This window comes from Hydra viridissima, unplaced genomic scaffold, assembly GCF_058129835.1.
Source record: "Hydra viridissima isolate aposymbiotic clone 2 unplaced genomic scaffold, HvirCarnegie_v1 scaffold_10, whole genome shotgun sequence".
In the NCBI taxonomy this organism is placed as follows: domain Eukaryota; kingdom Metazoa; phylum Cnidaria; class Hydrozoa; order Anthoathecata; family Hydridae; genus Hydra; species Hydra viridissima.
The window spans coordinates 3,154,097-3,170,878 of NW_028324309.1; the positions used below are offsets into that span (position 1 = coordinate 3,154,097).

The 16,782-nt window shown below is 30.8% G+C and overlaps 1 protein-coding gene and 2 pseudogenes across 2 annotated transcripts; all 3 read right to left on the minus strand.

Moving 5' to 3' along the window:
• Positions 1–1,610, minus strand: LOC149882640 (uncharacterized; annotated as a pseudogene).
• A 7,699-nt stretch (positions 1,611–9,309) lies between these two features.
• Positions 9,310–13,239, minus strand: LOC149882641 (sodium/potassium-transporting ATPase subunit alpha-like). The gene is made up of 10 exons (XM_090100371.1): positions 12,839–13,239; positions 12,419–12,726; positions 11,778–12,076; positions 11,503–11,697; positions 11,023–11,196; positions 10,752–10,940; positions 10,273–10,664; positions 9,847–10,112; positions 9,533–9,726; positions 9,310–9,455 (listed from the first exon to the last, which is right to left on the minus strand). Exons 1-10 carry the CDS (start codon positions 13,061–13,063, stop codon positions 9,427–9,429), a joined length of 2,271 nt encoding a protein of 756 aa, XP_089956497.1. The 5' UTR covers positions 13,064–13,239; the 3' UTR covers positions 9,310–9,426.
• LOC149882642 (sodium/potassium-transporting ATPase subunit alpha-like) lies at positions 12,839–15,596 on the minus strand (annotated as a pseudogene). Its single transcript, XR_016456383.1, has 5 exons — positions 15,151–15,596; positions 14,259–14,372; positions 13,849–14,175; positions 13,415–13,599; positions 12,839–13,225 (listed from the first exon to the last, which is right to left on the minus strand). The product of XR_016456383.1 is annotated as a sodium/potassium-transporting ATPase subunit alpha-like (transcript).
• Positions 15,597–16,782: the final 1,186 nt, after the last annotated feature.

A 16,782-nucleotide genomic window follows, 5' to 3' on the forward strand; every position in this document is an offset into this window, starting at 1 on the left:
TTTTATTGTTTATTCTACTCCTTATAAAACATAACAATACACAAAATTTATTTATGTTTAACAAAAATAAAATACCATTTTAAATGCATTTGTAACTTTGTTCAACAGGTTGCTTGATGTTTAAATTGAGTCAAAATTACGTTGATGTCTGAGGGGTTAATTTTTTTCTTTTTCTTTTCTTTATCTTCTTTTTTTCTTTTACATTCTGATAAACTTTCAACTAGTTCATTTCTTGTTGGTGTGTCAGTCAATACCAGAGACCTAGAACATTTTCTTTTTGCACTTTTTCTCTTTGCCACCCTTTCACCCGCTTTTGGAAATGGCCTTATATCTTCTGCTGTCTAATGGTAGGCAGAAGTGCTGATTTGCTGTTTCTTTTCATTAATAACTTCAGATACAATACACAGTGATGTGGGGATTGCTTGTTTGTCGGAATTGTCATTTGCTGGAATTGGTCGATCAGATACATAAGAACATAAAAAGTCGACATCACTGAAAACATATGGATCGTACGGGAAAATGCCAGCTGCTTTAAAACCATTTTGAATGTTTTGGGAAGTAAAGGCTCTCGTATAAGCTATTCCTAAATTTTCAGAAATGTCATATATCGTCTTAGGAGTATTTTGATGTGCCTTTAACCATGAATCACATGCTGAGTTGTAAAATTTCTTTAATGGCCCAAATACTGATCTGTCAAGTGGTTGGAGTTTGTGGCTGCAATGGGGTGGCAATGTCAAGAGCACAACATTGCTTTTGTTAGCTTTATCCATCAGTTCAATCGATATATGAGTTTTGTGGTTGTCCATTATTGAAAGTAATGGATGATCCTTGCTAGGATGTCCATACTCCACAAAATGATCAAACCATTTCAAAAAAATTTCTGTATTTATCCATCCACTAGGATTAGCATCACCTTTTGTACCTGTTGGTGCACCTTTAAGCATATGGCTACGAAAGTCGACACGAGGAAATATCAAAAACGGTGGAATAAAATTTCCAAGGGCATTAATACAACCCACCATTGTAACTAGGGTTCCCCTTTCAGCAGAAGTTATCTGTCCTACTTGCTTTACACCTTTACCAGCAATCACTTTCACTGGCTTATGAACAGTTGTCAGACCTGTTTCATCAATATTGTAAATGCAATTAGCAGAAAAGTTATAGCGCTTCTGCACACTGTCAAGGTTTTTGAAGAAAGTATCTACATTAGTGCGATTGAAACTAGTTGTTCGACTGAGGCTTGTAGCTTCTGGCGTACGAATAGATAATTTTGTACAATTTAAGAATAAATAAAACCATTCAGTTCCAGCTGTTTCACTCTTTTTTTAGTTTTCTGGTATTTTAATGTCATTTTTGATTGCATATTGATATGCAAGTTGCTTTGTTTCTCTAACATCAAGTCCATAATGCATATTAGATGCTTGATGAAGATATATTGAAAGTTCATATTCTTGTGTCTTATTAAAAATATATTTATGTTTTTCATCAAAGTATAAGTTACAGTAGGAAGTTTCTTTATTTACCTTTATTTTCCGCTGTAAACTTGATTTTTAAACTGTATACTCTTGTGCAGCTGCTCGTAGTGATAAACTGCCAGATTCGACAGCCATCACAGCAGCTTTTATTGTATGATCATCAGGCTTTAACCGACTTGTCACTCATTTGTACTTTCTTGGCATCTGAAAAATTAATACTCATATTACTCACTCCATAATTAAAAAAAATTATGCTCTTTTTAATTGCATTAACCAAAATCCAGATTAGGCTATAATTTTAAATTTATTTTAATGAAAATAAAATAGTATCGCAACCCTATAAAACTTATAATGTGATTAAGTTTAATAAGGCTAATAGTGAAGAATTTTATTTAAACTGAATTTAAAATACAAAAATGATTGGCATTAAAACAACACTTACTGTGAATGATGTCTTCAGGACAAAGTAACAAAGAAATCCAATATAGTTATTATTATTCTCTATGATAAAAAACACTTTACTATAAAGTAAACATTGAAATCTTATCATAAATATAAACATAAACATAATTTTCTGTTCACTTGCTTTTTTACAAAAATACTGATTATAAAAGTTAAAGTACAGTAAATTAAAAAAATGATAAAATTGAACAGTGTCCAATTTCACCCCAATTCTCCTGTCCCAAGTCACCCCATCACTAGTAGGTGTGAGAAAACCTTTATTTTATATAGTTCTCATAGCCATATGCTAATCATATTTCTTCAGAAGTTAAATAAAACAATAGTGAATAATTAAAAACCATAAACATAAAAATATATGCAAACAACACATAAATATTTAAAATTAATGATGTCTTCAAAATCCAGGAAAACTGTTAGATTTTTACATATTCGCAAATAATCCGAAAAAAAAATACTTCTGAAACTTAAAAAACACAATAATATGAAGAAGCTATTGCAAACTTATCACATATATAAAAAACTTTAGAGAAATAAGGAATTATAAAAGCTAAAAAAAAAACAGGTTCAGGTTGCGCTGACGGTTGGTCTTGGTATCAATTTTGGTAATCCGAAATCTGGAGGATCTGGAAACTCCAATACTAGCAATACTGCTAGGAGGTGCTTTGGGAGTACCAAAGCTTTTGGTACCCCTAAAACACCTCCAAGCAGTATTGCTAGGAGATGTTTTAGGGGGTACCAAAAGTCAACACCTAGAATCTTAGTAGAGATTCTAGGTGTTGATGAAGAGATTTTACATTACCCTCTGTATCCTCTCCAGTAATGAGGGAGTGGACCCTAATAAACTGCATCAATATAATCTGGAGACTGCACGACTGTACATCAGCCTGAACAACTGGTATCATATGCCCCAGTTGTACAGGCTGGTGTACAGTCTTCATACAGATAATACACCATCTTGACAACCCCTGACCACCTGTGCGGTCTTGACTACTCCTAAAGATAAAATAAGCCCAAATTTGAATACCTGACATCATTTACCTATATTTAAACATACAAAATGTCCCTTTTTTATTATAAAACTGTCAAAACATCCAATGAGCCCCGCCTGTGCTGTAATGACCACTCCTAGAGACCAAGTATACGCAGATTTGAACTCCTTGGCCTGAATTACGAATACTTAGACATATAACATATTCCATCTAATTAAAAAACCATCGGGACATAACATGACCACCTTTTACCATCCCTAAATTAACCACCTGTGTAGTCATGACGACTTCAAACTTGAAAGCCTGAATGATAAATTTAAGCTATAAATAGTTTTGCCATTTTTTGAAAGTTCTGGCCCACTGTGCATGCGTAAGAATATCATTCATAGCTGTTTTTTCAATTCAACCAAAATATCTGATCATTGGAACTAATTTGCTATATTACATAAACTTAACTCTTAGCTTACTGTATGTAGCACCACTTCATGTTTCCTTTTTCTTATTATAGTAACCAGTTAATGCTTTTAAAACAAAATGTTAAGAAATGGTATTCAATTAAGGATGCGAAAATGTTTTGTAAATCTGCCACCCCCTAAAATGTTTAGCCGCCAAATCTGCTCCGACCTGTTCTTTATTATTGAAATTTTTTGTTATTTTTTTGCTTTAATCGTTGTGAAAAATTATTTAAAATGCCTATCTGTTTTTGTTTTTTTTTCAACTTTGTGATTGTAATTTCCGTTTTATTTTGTTTGTTTATTTCGATTTTAATTCATCTAATAGATTAGATAAATTAAAAAGGAAAAAAAGAAAACGCTCTTAATACAACAACAGCTATTATAACAGTATTACATTCCACATAGGTTTTTTGTTTACTCTCTTAAAGTTCTAGTTTTTTCATAGCGTCTAAAAGATAGATTAAAGTATATGATTATAATAAAATTTTTATTCAAATATTTCGACTAAATCGACTTTTAGTCGACTTAGTCGATTTTAAAAATTTAATAGTCGATTTTGGTCGACTTTGAAAAATACATTAATCGATTTTGTCAACAGTCTAATAACTTCAAAGTCCCAACAATAATACTTATAAATCACCTTTTCTACATTATAAAAATGTGATATGGATTCCTTGATATCATTTAATATGCCGAAAATATTAGGTTCTACAGCAGCCTTATTCCCTAATCCATTCTAAAGAGAAGATATGAACTGTTTGGTTTCGTTAATAGAAAGTTCCAAAATTGTTTGAAGTTCTTTAATAACCTGAAAGGATATTTATTTTATTGACCTTCGATTTGCCTTGTTAGCAGAACATCCAACTGTTACAACCAATCAGTTTCCAATAGTTTAATAATCTTGCTCCTTTTAGAATGTAGTAAGCTTTCATCTTATCTATTCATAAACCTGAAGTAACTTATTCAGCTTAAATATCCGACTTCATCAAGTAAAGGTTTCTTCTACAACAACAGCAAACTACAGTTGGGTAATTTTCAATTTTAAGGAAATACCCTTGATATGTATACACTTCATCAGATCTTCTTTTGCTGAATTAACAGGGTATAAAGACATGAACCTCGCTCCAAAAAATTCCGCGCAGAAGCAAAAGCCATTTAAGTCAAAGACAGTAATCGATAGGTAAACAACAGCCATTTTTGTTTAACTCAAATTGAATTAAATCCAAAAAAAGTATAGCACGTTTGTCTTTTTTTATATAACATGATTTAAAAAATATTATATAATTTTGAGAGAAATTTAACTTAAAGTGCAATTTTTTATAGATGCTTATTTTAAAATTTTTTAAGATATTTTCGAAAATTGATTTTACAATATCTGATTCTTTAGTAAATATTTGTAAAACTTATTTGTCTTACTTGACAGAAGACACCCGTTTTTTTTTTTTTTGGATTCTAACATGAGACTTACGCTTATCATTACTCAAAATTTCGTCATCATTACTACGATATTTTTTTACCGATTTTTTTGTAACATTTTTAAGCGATTTTTCAAGGTTTTTATTTATCATTTTTGTCATGCTAACACGCATGACAAAAATGATAAATAAAAACCTTGAAAAATCGCTTAAAAATGGTTACAAATGTCATGCTAATTTTGATTTAAAAAACATCTTATATGGAATGTGATAAAGATATGAGATGAATTAATTGCAAAACACCCACATCAGGTTGGATTAAAACATTCAAAAATGCTCGTAGAGGACCCACTCCGTTTCAAGTAGAAGAACTGATGCAAAATATGGTTAAAAATTTGACTGATTTTTTAAGACCATTTTATAAGAACAAATGCCTGATTCCGACACGTCCCCTTCGTGAAATTTGTTTTAGAGGAGACTCAACTGGCATTATATTTCATCGCGATTCGTGGAATGGATATTTGTTAAAAACAAATTTAAAAAATGATAGAAAGGATGCTACAACTGGTGAGATCCCCATTCTATTTAAGGCAAAACTTTGTATCTCTGAGGCAAATTACAGAGACCTTCAAGTATTAAAAAGTGTACATCCAATACAGAGTTTTACGATCCTAAAAAAAAGTATTTTTAATTTATAATGCCCTCAAGACTGTTTTAAGGTTGAAATTAGATTTCGGTGGCGAAGCCGGTTGATAAAATAAACTCCTGCCTAAGTTTATTTACAAGCTAATATAAATTAATTAATAATTTAACTTTATACTTGATCTAAAAACTAAAAAAAAAACATTATACCGGGGAAAAAACGCCCAAATCCAAAAAACTTTCACTTTAAAAAGAAAGTATAAAATGAAAATTATTGCACTTAAATTGAAAATATGACTTTAATTGCAACATATTTAAAAAATTGTTTGCAATATGCTTTAAAATACGCACCTTTTTCCTAAAAATTAAAAACTTATATAGGTTTAAAAGTTTAATGATGAATTAATGGAGTCCTCATTTATTTACTGCCGCGATCGTGAGCCTTGCGTTAACAGCAAAAGCAATCCACGGGTTCTTGGCGAGGAAACCTAAAAAATTGGCTACAACACCGAATATCCAGGCAATTATAGAGCCTAGTATGCCAGGTAATGAGTGGGCCAGCAAAAAGAGTCTTTAAGATTTTCATATGCATTTTTTTCTTTCGGTTCAGGCCCTGGAGCATTGGGACAGGGTCCTGGTGGTGCCACCGTTGGAGCGGCTGGTGGAGCTCTTTCTAGACTAGCAACTAACCAGCCTATCGAAGCAATGATAGTTATACACCGCACCTATCGCGATCCCCTGTTCCCTGAAAATCGCTCTTATTTTTGACTTAATGCTAATTTCTTACCCCTTTCTCCTTTTATCCTTTCGATGAGGCCGCGTATCTGTGCGAGCTGACTTTTCCAGCTTTCCTATAATACTTTTATCCGAGCTTCTGCGTCAGCGTATTTTTGTTTTTTGTTTTTTTTTGGCTTCTTCTAGATTTTTATGTTCCTGTTGGGTGTCGCGGAACCCCTCTACGAAGTCCTCTTCAATTAACAAAGATTGAGGGGTAATTCTCATATGCCTTTTTAACAGCCTCATTGCAATTGATCTTTTTTCTTGCATTCAATTTCGTTCGTCTCGTTGCTCTTTTCAATGCATTCGCTTTTACTCTGATTTCCAAATTATCCCAGATACCTGGGAGTTTCACATTGCCTCTCTTTTTCGTTGCTTATTGTCGTTCTTCCATTGGGTGTTCGTAATCGTTTATCCATCTTTACGTAGGTGATTCTAAAAAAATTTCACTAACTTAATTCTCCTTATTGAGCAACCGCCCTTTTTTTACTAAACTACTATATTATTCAAACAAAAACTTAGCATGTTCTCACAAATTGTTTTTTGATAAACTTTTCTTCATAATTCCGATTAATCTTTCAAACTCACCTCCATGCACTTTGATTGATTAAATCTCCATTTTATGACTTGAATAAGAAAGATAGTTTGGGAGAAATTTTGTATAAAAACAACTTGATGTAACTGTTTTGACCACTTTCAAAAAAAATATATCTTCAGCATTCAGGTACTGAACTGCGTATCTTCTGTTATCTGGTGCTTCATAAATGTTCTTTTTTATTAATAATTGCTTTATTTTAAAATAAGAAATTTTATATTTTGCCGTATGTGAGCACAAAAACGTTGATGAATATATGTTTTAGACTCAATAAAAAACGCCGCAAATCAAGTTAAAGATTATATTTTCAAATAAAAAAAGATTATCAAAGACCTTTCATGTTATTCAAAAACAGAAACAGTATATCTACAATATATCTGCTACTTTTGCCAAAACAATATATCTACAATATATCTGCAACTTTTACCAAAACAATATATCTACAATATATCTACAACTTTTACCAACACAATATATCTACAATATATCTACTTTTAACAACATATCCACTTTTATCAAAAACTTCTAACAATATATCTTCAACTTTTACCAAAAATAAAATTTTTATGTATTTTATTTTGCATTTATTTTTATATTTAGTATAATTGTTTTAAAAACAGATAAAGTATATTTTGTCTTACATTATTTAGTATAACTATCTTTAATACCTGCTATCCTGCTCTATTCTAATCTTAGCTAACCCATTGGTAAACATACAACTTAAAGAAAAATTGTACCATATGTGGTAATACCTGTTTTCGGCATTTTCCAGAAGAAATATAAATTCAAGTTGCATAGAGTTTATTAAATAAAAAAAGTCATTTCATTAAATTATAGGCTTTAGGTGTTATGTTATGTTATATTAGAATATTTCCAATTGCTGATTTTGAAAAACTATTCGTTTTAATCAGTTCTTTTAATCCCTTAAACCAAAAATCATAAAACATTTGCAACGTTGTAATTATTTTGAAATCAAGAAAGTGGTACAATATTGGATTAAAATGGTTTAATTAAGGATCTAGTTTCCTTTATTGTACTCCTAGCGCTATTTTTTTAATTTAATTCTTCCAGACTTAACGCTTTATAAATTTTGAGTCTTTTCAATATCTTTTCAACAAAAAATCCCTAAATTATGAAATACTATTGAAAATCCATGTTTCCACTCAGTAGATTGCCTACATTTCTTAATTTGGTCTTAGTCGGTGAAATATCGGCAACCTTAACCTAATTACTTCAAAGAGAAACAGCGTATTTAATTTTAACATATTACGGAAGAAAAATAATGTCAACTTGGCTGCAAGTATCTGGAAATATCTTTAGCGTCAAACAGAATAAAAGTTTAGGATAATCACTACTGTAATAAACTTTATATCAAATAAAACTCCGTCGGCTCCATATTTAACAAATATTTTTAATATAAACAGTTAAGTGCGAGTAAAAATGACCGCTCTTGATCAAGAAGTGCGAATTGTAAAATTTATAAAACAAGAAGCGGTTGCAAGAAACGCATCCTTCAAAAACAAAAAAACCATTAAAAATAGCTCCTTGAATTTATAAATAATACAACAGGTTGAAAAGCAGCGAGTGAAGCAAAAAAGTGGCAGATAATAGGCATAAAGGCTGGTTTTAGAATCACGACAGAGAAATAGCAGGTTGCATCAAACATCATTCAGGATTCGGAAAGTCAAAAGTGAAACAACGAGACGCAAGAACCATAAATGAAAATTATGAACAACCCGCTTTTAAAAATATGTTGGTATTTATGCAGCCATTGGTAAACTGATAATTATGGCCATAGATAAGTTAACGAGATTTAGGTATAAAAATGCAATTATTTCGAAAACTCTCGAAAAAAAAAAAAAAAAAGAATCTTAAGTCTTCTCTGGCGCTGAAATAGCTTCATATATGTTCTTTTAGTTACTATTTAGCTTTAATTAAAAATGAACAATTTCGGATTTTGCCATATGTGAGCACAAAAACGTTGATGGGTATCTCTTTTAGACTCAATAAAATATGCTGCAAATCTTCTTAAAGATCATACTTTCAAATAAAAACTGAGTGTAAAGATTATTAAAGTCACTTTTGATCTAAAAAACGTACAGGAGTATTTTTCAGTCAGTTAGTTTACCCATTTCATCGTTTTAAAACAAGGTTAACATGACGAAAATTAAAATAGTTGGGTCAGCTTAGTCCTAAAGGTCTCTTCGCGAATCCCTTAAAACATTTGGATTTGTAATCAAAAGAAGTTATTTTTATATGCATGATATTTATTATTTTTTTTTTAACCCTATCTTATCATTTAACAAACAACTCCTAAAAGTTGGTCACGCAAGCTTCAAGTATATTTTATATTAGACGTATATTTACTTAGGGCAAAAGAAATCCTTTCTTAAACTCTGTCCGAATATCCCAACCTTAAATACAACAGTTTAAGTATCGCAAATATTGATCGGCTTCGTATGTTTTAAAGAAGAAAAAAAAGGGTAAAACCATAAAGTAGAACAGTTGACAAAAACTTTTTGAAAAAAACAAAAAAATCAAAATTACAGATTAAAAGCAACACGAAAAACGTCTTTTAACGTCTTCACCAGTCGTTACACAACGATGTTTAGGCGCCTAATAATAAGTTTCTTTCTCCACCCAACCTGTAACAGAATTAGTATTACTTACTAGACTGCAACTTTTAAACACAAGCTTATTTGCAGATTAAAAAATGACAAACCTCGTGGGTTTCTCCTTAAAATGTATCTTCTGATTTCATCCAGAACAAGAATTAACAAACTGAATGGAAGCCCAGGTAGCCACCATGTAAAGTTCATTGGACGTAGACGAAGTCCTATATTTACTCCAGGAGTATACTGGAGAAAAGCTGCAAGAGGAGTCTCAAAGAATAATCCAAAATTTAGAAACCAATTGCTAAATAGAATGTTACATAAATTGATAAAATAACCTGTTAAGAAAGAAAAGCTCATTTTCTTTAAAACACTAATAGAAATAAGCTGCAGGATTTTTGCTTTTAAAAATTGCTTAGTGTACCTCATCCCTTGATGAAAAAGAGAGAGCCTTCTAGTTTTACTGATAATAAGATCTGCCCATTGCACTACCACAATGGTAACGAAGAAAGCTGTTTGGCATGTTAGCTCCAAATCTTTACGCTGTGAATAAGTCCATTCACTTCCATAGGAGTCAGCAAGGTTGTTAAGTTTCGGATCATCCCATCTAGTTCGAATTCCAAACAAGTATGACGGCAAAAAGCCGTTTTCACCCATGATTACAAAGTATGTAAAGAAACCAGCAGTGGCCTGTAATATACGAAAACGTAAAAAAACTGATGTTAGAAAGTGAGTTCTATATTCATCATGCTAATAAGTAGCCATAAATAAAAAAAAACCTGTGCAAAAACAGTGAACAATACAAGTTCTTAAAAACAAGATATTCCAGTACACTATAAAAAAAACTAACCTGCAGCATGCCAACCATGCCATATGCGAAACTGATAAGGCGCTCGTTGACAAGTTTATCTTGCAAGGGATCCCGTGGTTTACGCTTCATAATGTCACTTTCAGCCTTTTCATAAGCCAACGAGATGGCAGGAACCATATCAGTACCAAGATCGATGCAAAGTATAGTCACAGTTCCCAATGGCAATGGAATCCCAAATAAAATATACAAGAGAAAAGGGGATATTTGAGGAATATTACTAGTCAAAGTGTAGGCGATTGACTTTTTTAAGTTATCAAATATAAGGCGCCCTTCTTCAACACCAGTTACAATCGAAGCAAAATTATCATCTAACAAGATCATATCAGCAGCTTGTTTAGAAACATCTGATCCTGCGATTCCCATAGCAACACCTACAAGAAGTACAAGTAAATTAAGCTTTTCAAGCTAAACTAAAAATACATAAGAAAAGAGCATCATATGCATCACAGAAAACTTACCAATATCAGTTTTTTTTAATGCAGGTGAGTCATTAACACCATCACCAGTGACAGCAACAATAGCACCAAGGCGTTGACAACCTTCAACAATGATCAACTTTTGTTGTGGTGAAGTCCGTGCAAACACTATTTCAGTGTGGTGTCTTAAAATATCATCCAAATCGTTTTGGGATATGTCTTTTAATTGAGCTTCGGATAAAGAAAGTTTTTGATTTTAAAAACTGCAGTAAAAAATAATTTTAGATCATTTTAAATACATTTAGTTACATACATCCATGAACAACACAGGCTCTAGCTTCACGTTTATTGACTTCATCTATTGGTATGTTCAGACGCTGTGCTATATCTTCTACAGTTTCATTCCCATCTGAGATGATTCCAACGCCTTTTGCAATTGCTTTAGCTGTAATTGGATAATCACCAGTCACCATGATAACTTTAATACCTATAACAAAATAAAATAGAGATTGCAGAAATAAAATAGAGCTTGCAGAAATTAAATTTTCTGTAATCTAATACTTACCTCTCTTTTACATAGAACTATGACTTAAATATATACCAGATACTAGTATAGTGTGTGAGGATACTGATATTTCAGTATCTTAATTGCCTTCAGTGTTATGCACTAATTACATGTTTAGCCAACACTCTAGGTGTTTACTAAACCTAAATGAAACTTGTGGTTAAATAAAAGCATAGAAAAAACCTAAAAACAGATCATTAATGGTAGAGCATTTATTTGAAAATATACCAGCACTCCTGCACTTGCTAACTGCGTCAGGTACAGCAGCTCGAGGAGGGTCAATCATACTTAGTAGACCAACAAAACAAAAATCTTCTAAGGGAAAACTCTGTTCTTCATCAGTCTTGAATACAAAACCTCTAGGATATCGTTCAGCAGGTAGGTAGTAATGACAAAACCCTAACACTCGTTCTCCAAGACCACCTAGGAAGCATTCAAAATTTCAAAACTGAACACTTTTCAGTGATTATAATGTAAAAATAGTATGGTTGTTGGTAACAAACCTAGTTCTTCATAAGCGTGGTTGTAAGATTTCTTAATATCATCACCCAAAGCACATTCTACACCATTAATTAGAATTGTTGAACACCTTTCCAATATTCTTTCAGGTGCACCTTTCATTACAAGAAGATATCTTGGATCGTCAGGTTGCTCATGAATAGAGATTTGATATTTATTGGTTGAATTAAATGGAATTTCTGCTACTTTTTTGTATTTGGCTCTTATATTCATAACATTGCCTACTGAAAGTTCAATGAACTTCAAGATGGCAGTTTCTGATGCATCACCGTTGCACTCTTTTCTGCAAAAAAAAAAAAAGATAGCTTAATTATGTTTAAGGTATTGTGGGTATCGGAAACTCAATGGATTTTATTAGTCATTAAAAAACTTTCATTTCCTTTTAAAACTTTTTATGTAATATATAACTTTTTAAATTAGTGACTTATACTTTGTACATAAATTTACAATTTAAACTTTTCACAGATATTTTAAGTTTTTATGTTATTTTGGCTTCTTATTTACAATTAGTTTTGTGATTTAAGGTTACTTCGGCATACTTTCTCAAACACTTTTTTTGTGTTTTTTTATTTTTACTTTGGATTAGTTAATGAATAATAAAATATAATCAATATTAATGCACCACCTCAAAACAGGAATATTTTCCTGTTTAGGTTTGAATTCAGCGCGATTACACAATGCTCCTACTAGGGCAAGAGCTTTCCATGTAGATGATCCTTTCTCATGGGCAACACCGGATTGGTCTTCAGTTGTGTCAGCTTCAACAATTGTTTTGTCAAACCACATATGAGCTACAGTCATGCGATTTTGAGTTAATGTGCCAGTTTTGTCAGAACAAATAACTGAGGTACTTCCAAGTGTTTCAACTGCTTCCAAGTGTTTCACAAGACAATTTTTTTTAGCCATTTTTTTTGCAGTTAAGGTCAAGCATACCTTTTATAAATTAAACAAATAGATAAAATAAGCATCTTTATAGCACAAAATTATATCAATATTGGTTGTTCATCCAAAAAATTGAATATCTTAAACAATCAAGAATGCTTACTGTAACAGTAGCTAGCAAACCCTCTGGGACATTTGCAACAATAATACCAATTAAGAAGATGATTGCCTCAAGCCAATGATACCCCATTGCAAGTGAAATGATCAAAAAACTTACACCAAGGAAAACAGCAACACTAGTGATAATATGAATAAAATGCTCAAGTTCTTTAGCAATAGGAGTTTGTCCACTTCCCAGTCCTGATGCAAGATTAGCAATTCGCCCCATTACAGTATTATCACCAATTCTAACAACTACTCCAGTTGCAGTACCTTCAACAGCATTTGTGGAAAAAAAAGCAAGGTTTTTAGTTTCAATGGGGTTTTCAGATGTGCAATCAACACTGCGAGCTTGGGGTTCTGATTCGCCAGTTAGTGAAGAATTGTCTACCTAAAAATAAATTACTTTCTAATAAGGTTGCTTCTAAGAAAGTTGTTAAACTTTTGATTTTACATGCATATAAAAAGCTCAATAGCATTAGGTTTTCAAATACAAAATACTACTTTTGATGACTTAATAACCACACATTTATATACATAGATGATATTATTGCATGATGATATAAATATATTTACTTGCCTTGAACCCTTACAATCAACAACTCTAATATCAGCTGGAACTCTATCTCCAAACTTTACAAAGACAACATCACCAAGAACAATTTCAACAGCATTTATAGTGATTTTTTGACCATCTCGTAACACAACAGCTTCCTGTGGTATCATCTTTTTAAAACTCTCCGTGATCTTAGAACTCTTTGACTCCTAAATATAATAATATAATAAACAGCAAACTTTAGGTACTTGTTTAAACAAACTTCTAAATTTAAAAACTTTTCCTTTACTACCTGTTAAGTTATATTTTTTACATATTCAAAATTAGTATTTGTATAATCACAACTAAACTTGTGTTTTTAATCTCTCTTTAAAGACTAAGGTAGCATTTCAAATAATTTAGGAATTAGGAACCTTAGGATAAACTATAAAAAATAATTTGTTAAAATCAATTTTTACCTGATAGTATGAAAAACATCCAGTGACAAAAACTACAGAAGCCAGAGCAATGCCTAAGTATAGCTCTTCTTTTGCTGGATCTTCCTCTCTACTTACACGTATAAGATAGGCAATAAAACACAGTATTGCACCAGCCCATAGTAGCATGGCAAAACCACCAAATATTTGTTTACAAAACTGAAGCCATTCAGGTGTTTGTTTAGGGGGAGTTTATGCATTGGGCCCATCACGGTCTAAATTGCGAGCAGCAACTGAAGATGACAAACCAGTTTGTAAGTTAGTATCTAGGGATTTTAAGAAATCCTTAAGCTCCATTTTGTGTTCAGACTGTAAAAAAGAAATGATAAAATCAATTGCAAACACTGTGACAGCCACAAAAGTTTAATTGTATGAAATAAGAATCAAAATACCATTTCTAACTCTTTTTTCAAGTCCTCTAAATCGATCTTTTTTGATTTTACTTTAACTTTCTTTCCATGCTTGTGTTTGCCAGCACCAGCAGTCACTGAATAACTGCCTGAGCTCTAAAAAAAAAACTAAACAATCAACTATATTGCTTTATAAAATACTAGCTATGCAAAAAGTTAAGCTGAAAAAAAAAAAATTCATGAATAAGAATGAAAAAATGGACTTGGATAATAATATCATCCCCAGTCACCTTAAGGGGCATGCAGTGAGAACAACATTAGACTGATGTTGTATTATCATTACTTGTAGTAAAAACAAAAAGATTCCCAGAATCACATAAGACAAATGCTAAATTTTATGACAAGTACTAAGTTGATTTAAGCTCTAGTAATGAATACTTTGATTACAAATGTTTATGGCACTTTTGGTATATATCTGGAAATTTTATGCAGAAAACCCTTTAAGTATATTAAAAACATTTTTGTCTGTCATTTTTTCAATCTTTTATGAATCTCAAACTAATCTTTAGGAAATATATTTTTGAGAAGTTTTAAAAAAATCTTAAAACATATTCAAAATTTACAAATTTATAACAGTAATAGTCTAATAAAAATCATAAAACTTAAGGAATAATTTTTATGTTAAATTTAAAAACTTTTATAAAATACAACATTATAATTTTATGAATGTTAAGTGAGCATATAATGATTTTTAGAGAAATTTATTTGGTATTTCAATGAAATTAAACACAAATTAATGATCTTTGTATAACATATTTATCTATCTTTTTCTTTTTTTTAATTCAAACTTAGCTTGGAAGATAACCTAACTTCTATACAAAAAAACTTTGTTAATGTTCAACAAAAAAGTAACTCTAATTGTAAAAAGACTCACCGTTTTTCTTTCTAAATCAACAGGGTCAGCCATTTAGACAAATGGCTAAGTGTTTAGTATTATTCCTGAATATGTATGAACGAAATAGTAAATGATACGAGAGTGCTACCCAACTCAACAAAATATAACTAGATATCTGAAGCAAACAGGCGTGACTAAGTAATATTGTCATTGGAACAGCATTCTTGAAGAAAACTGTGGTAACAAGATGAACAAGTTACAAAACTGGTTAAACACTTCCAGTTCAGTAAAAACGTGCCAACATAATTCGTTTAAACACGTGCAAAATGTATGATAAACCTCCATGATGGTTTAACATGAAAATCCAAAAGAAACCAGTTACTTTTGAGAAACAGGAAATTATTTTGTCGAATGTTTAATTTTTTAAAAATAACGCCTTTATTTCGGAAGAGTTATGTTGATGCGTTCCATAAAAACGTTCTTTTAAAGAATTATTTTAAGGTTCATTTAAGTTGGCTCGTTTTTCGTTTCGCCTTTTCTAGAAGTGGGTGATAAATAAAAAAAAACATTATTTATCAATTTCTAATCAATAAACATTTTCTCACAATTAACATTTAATGCATGTAAAAACTTCACGAGGAGATGAATTAAAATCTGATAATTTGCCTTTCATTTTCATAAAAAATGAGCAATTTCATATCTTCTGAGTATTCCATTTTACTTTTTTTATTTTATGCGTCGTATGTCATAGTAACACTTAGCAGCTATGGAAGCTTAGAATTTGCTCTTAAGGGAATTTTGCAGCTATGGAATTTTGCAGATTTGCTCTTAAGGGAATGTTAAACATAGAAATCGTTTTTTAATATACCAAAATAAAATTCAACTGACATAGAGTATACATAAATATATATATATATATATATATATATATATATATATATATATATATATATATATATATATATATATATATATATACATACATATATATGTTATTGTTGTTATTATTATTGTTGTTGTTGTTGTTGTTGTTGTTGTTGTTGCTGTTATTATTATTATTGTTATTACTATTTACGCTAAATAATTTGTTTAGTTTATATGACTTTACTTAAAGCTTAATACAACAGCAATATTATCATCAGAAAAATCAGATGTTATCATCAGGTAACAGTCAGATGTTATCATCAGAAAACATCTGATGATCGCCAACATAAACGTGAAACTTTAAATAATGTTATAAAAACCAAACTAATTATTTAGTTTGTATAATAATATTAATAATAACGATTATATATATAAATATATATATATATATATAAATATATATATATATATATATATATATATATATATATATATATATATATATATATATATATATATATATATATATATATGAGCAGATTAGTGGTAAATAGGGATTGCAATCCCGCACAATTTTCAATCCCGCGGGATCCGCGCGGATTTTTTTAATTTTTGTGCGGATCCCGCGCGGGATTAGTAGGTTTCTTATGCACATTATAAAAGGCAAAATGACAATTGTATTTTTCTTTCAAGTATTTTAGAAAAAATATACTCAACTTATTAAATTGATAAGATAAGGTAAATAAAGCCAAAAAAAGCAATTCATTTGTAAATCAATATAATTCTTAACATTTAATGAACAAAAAG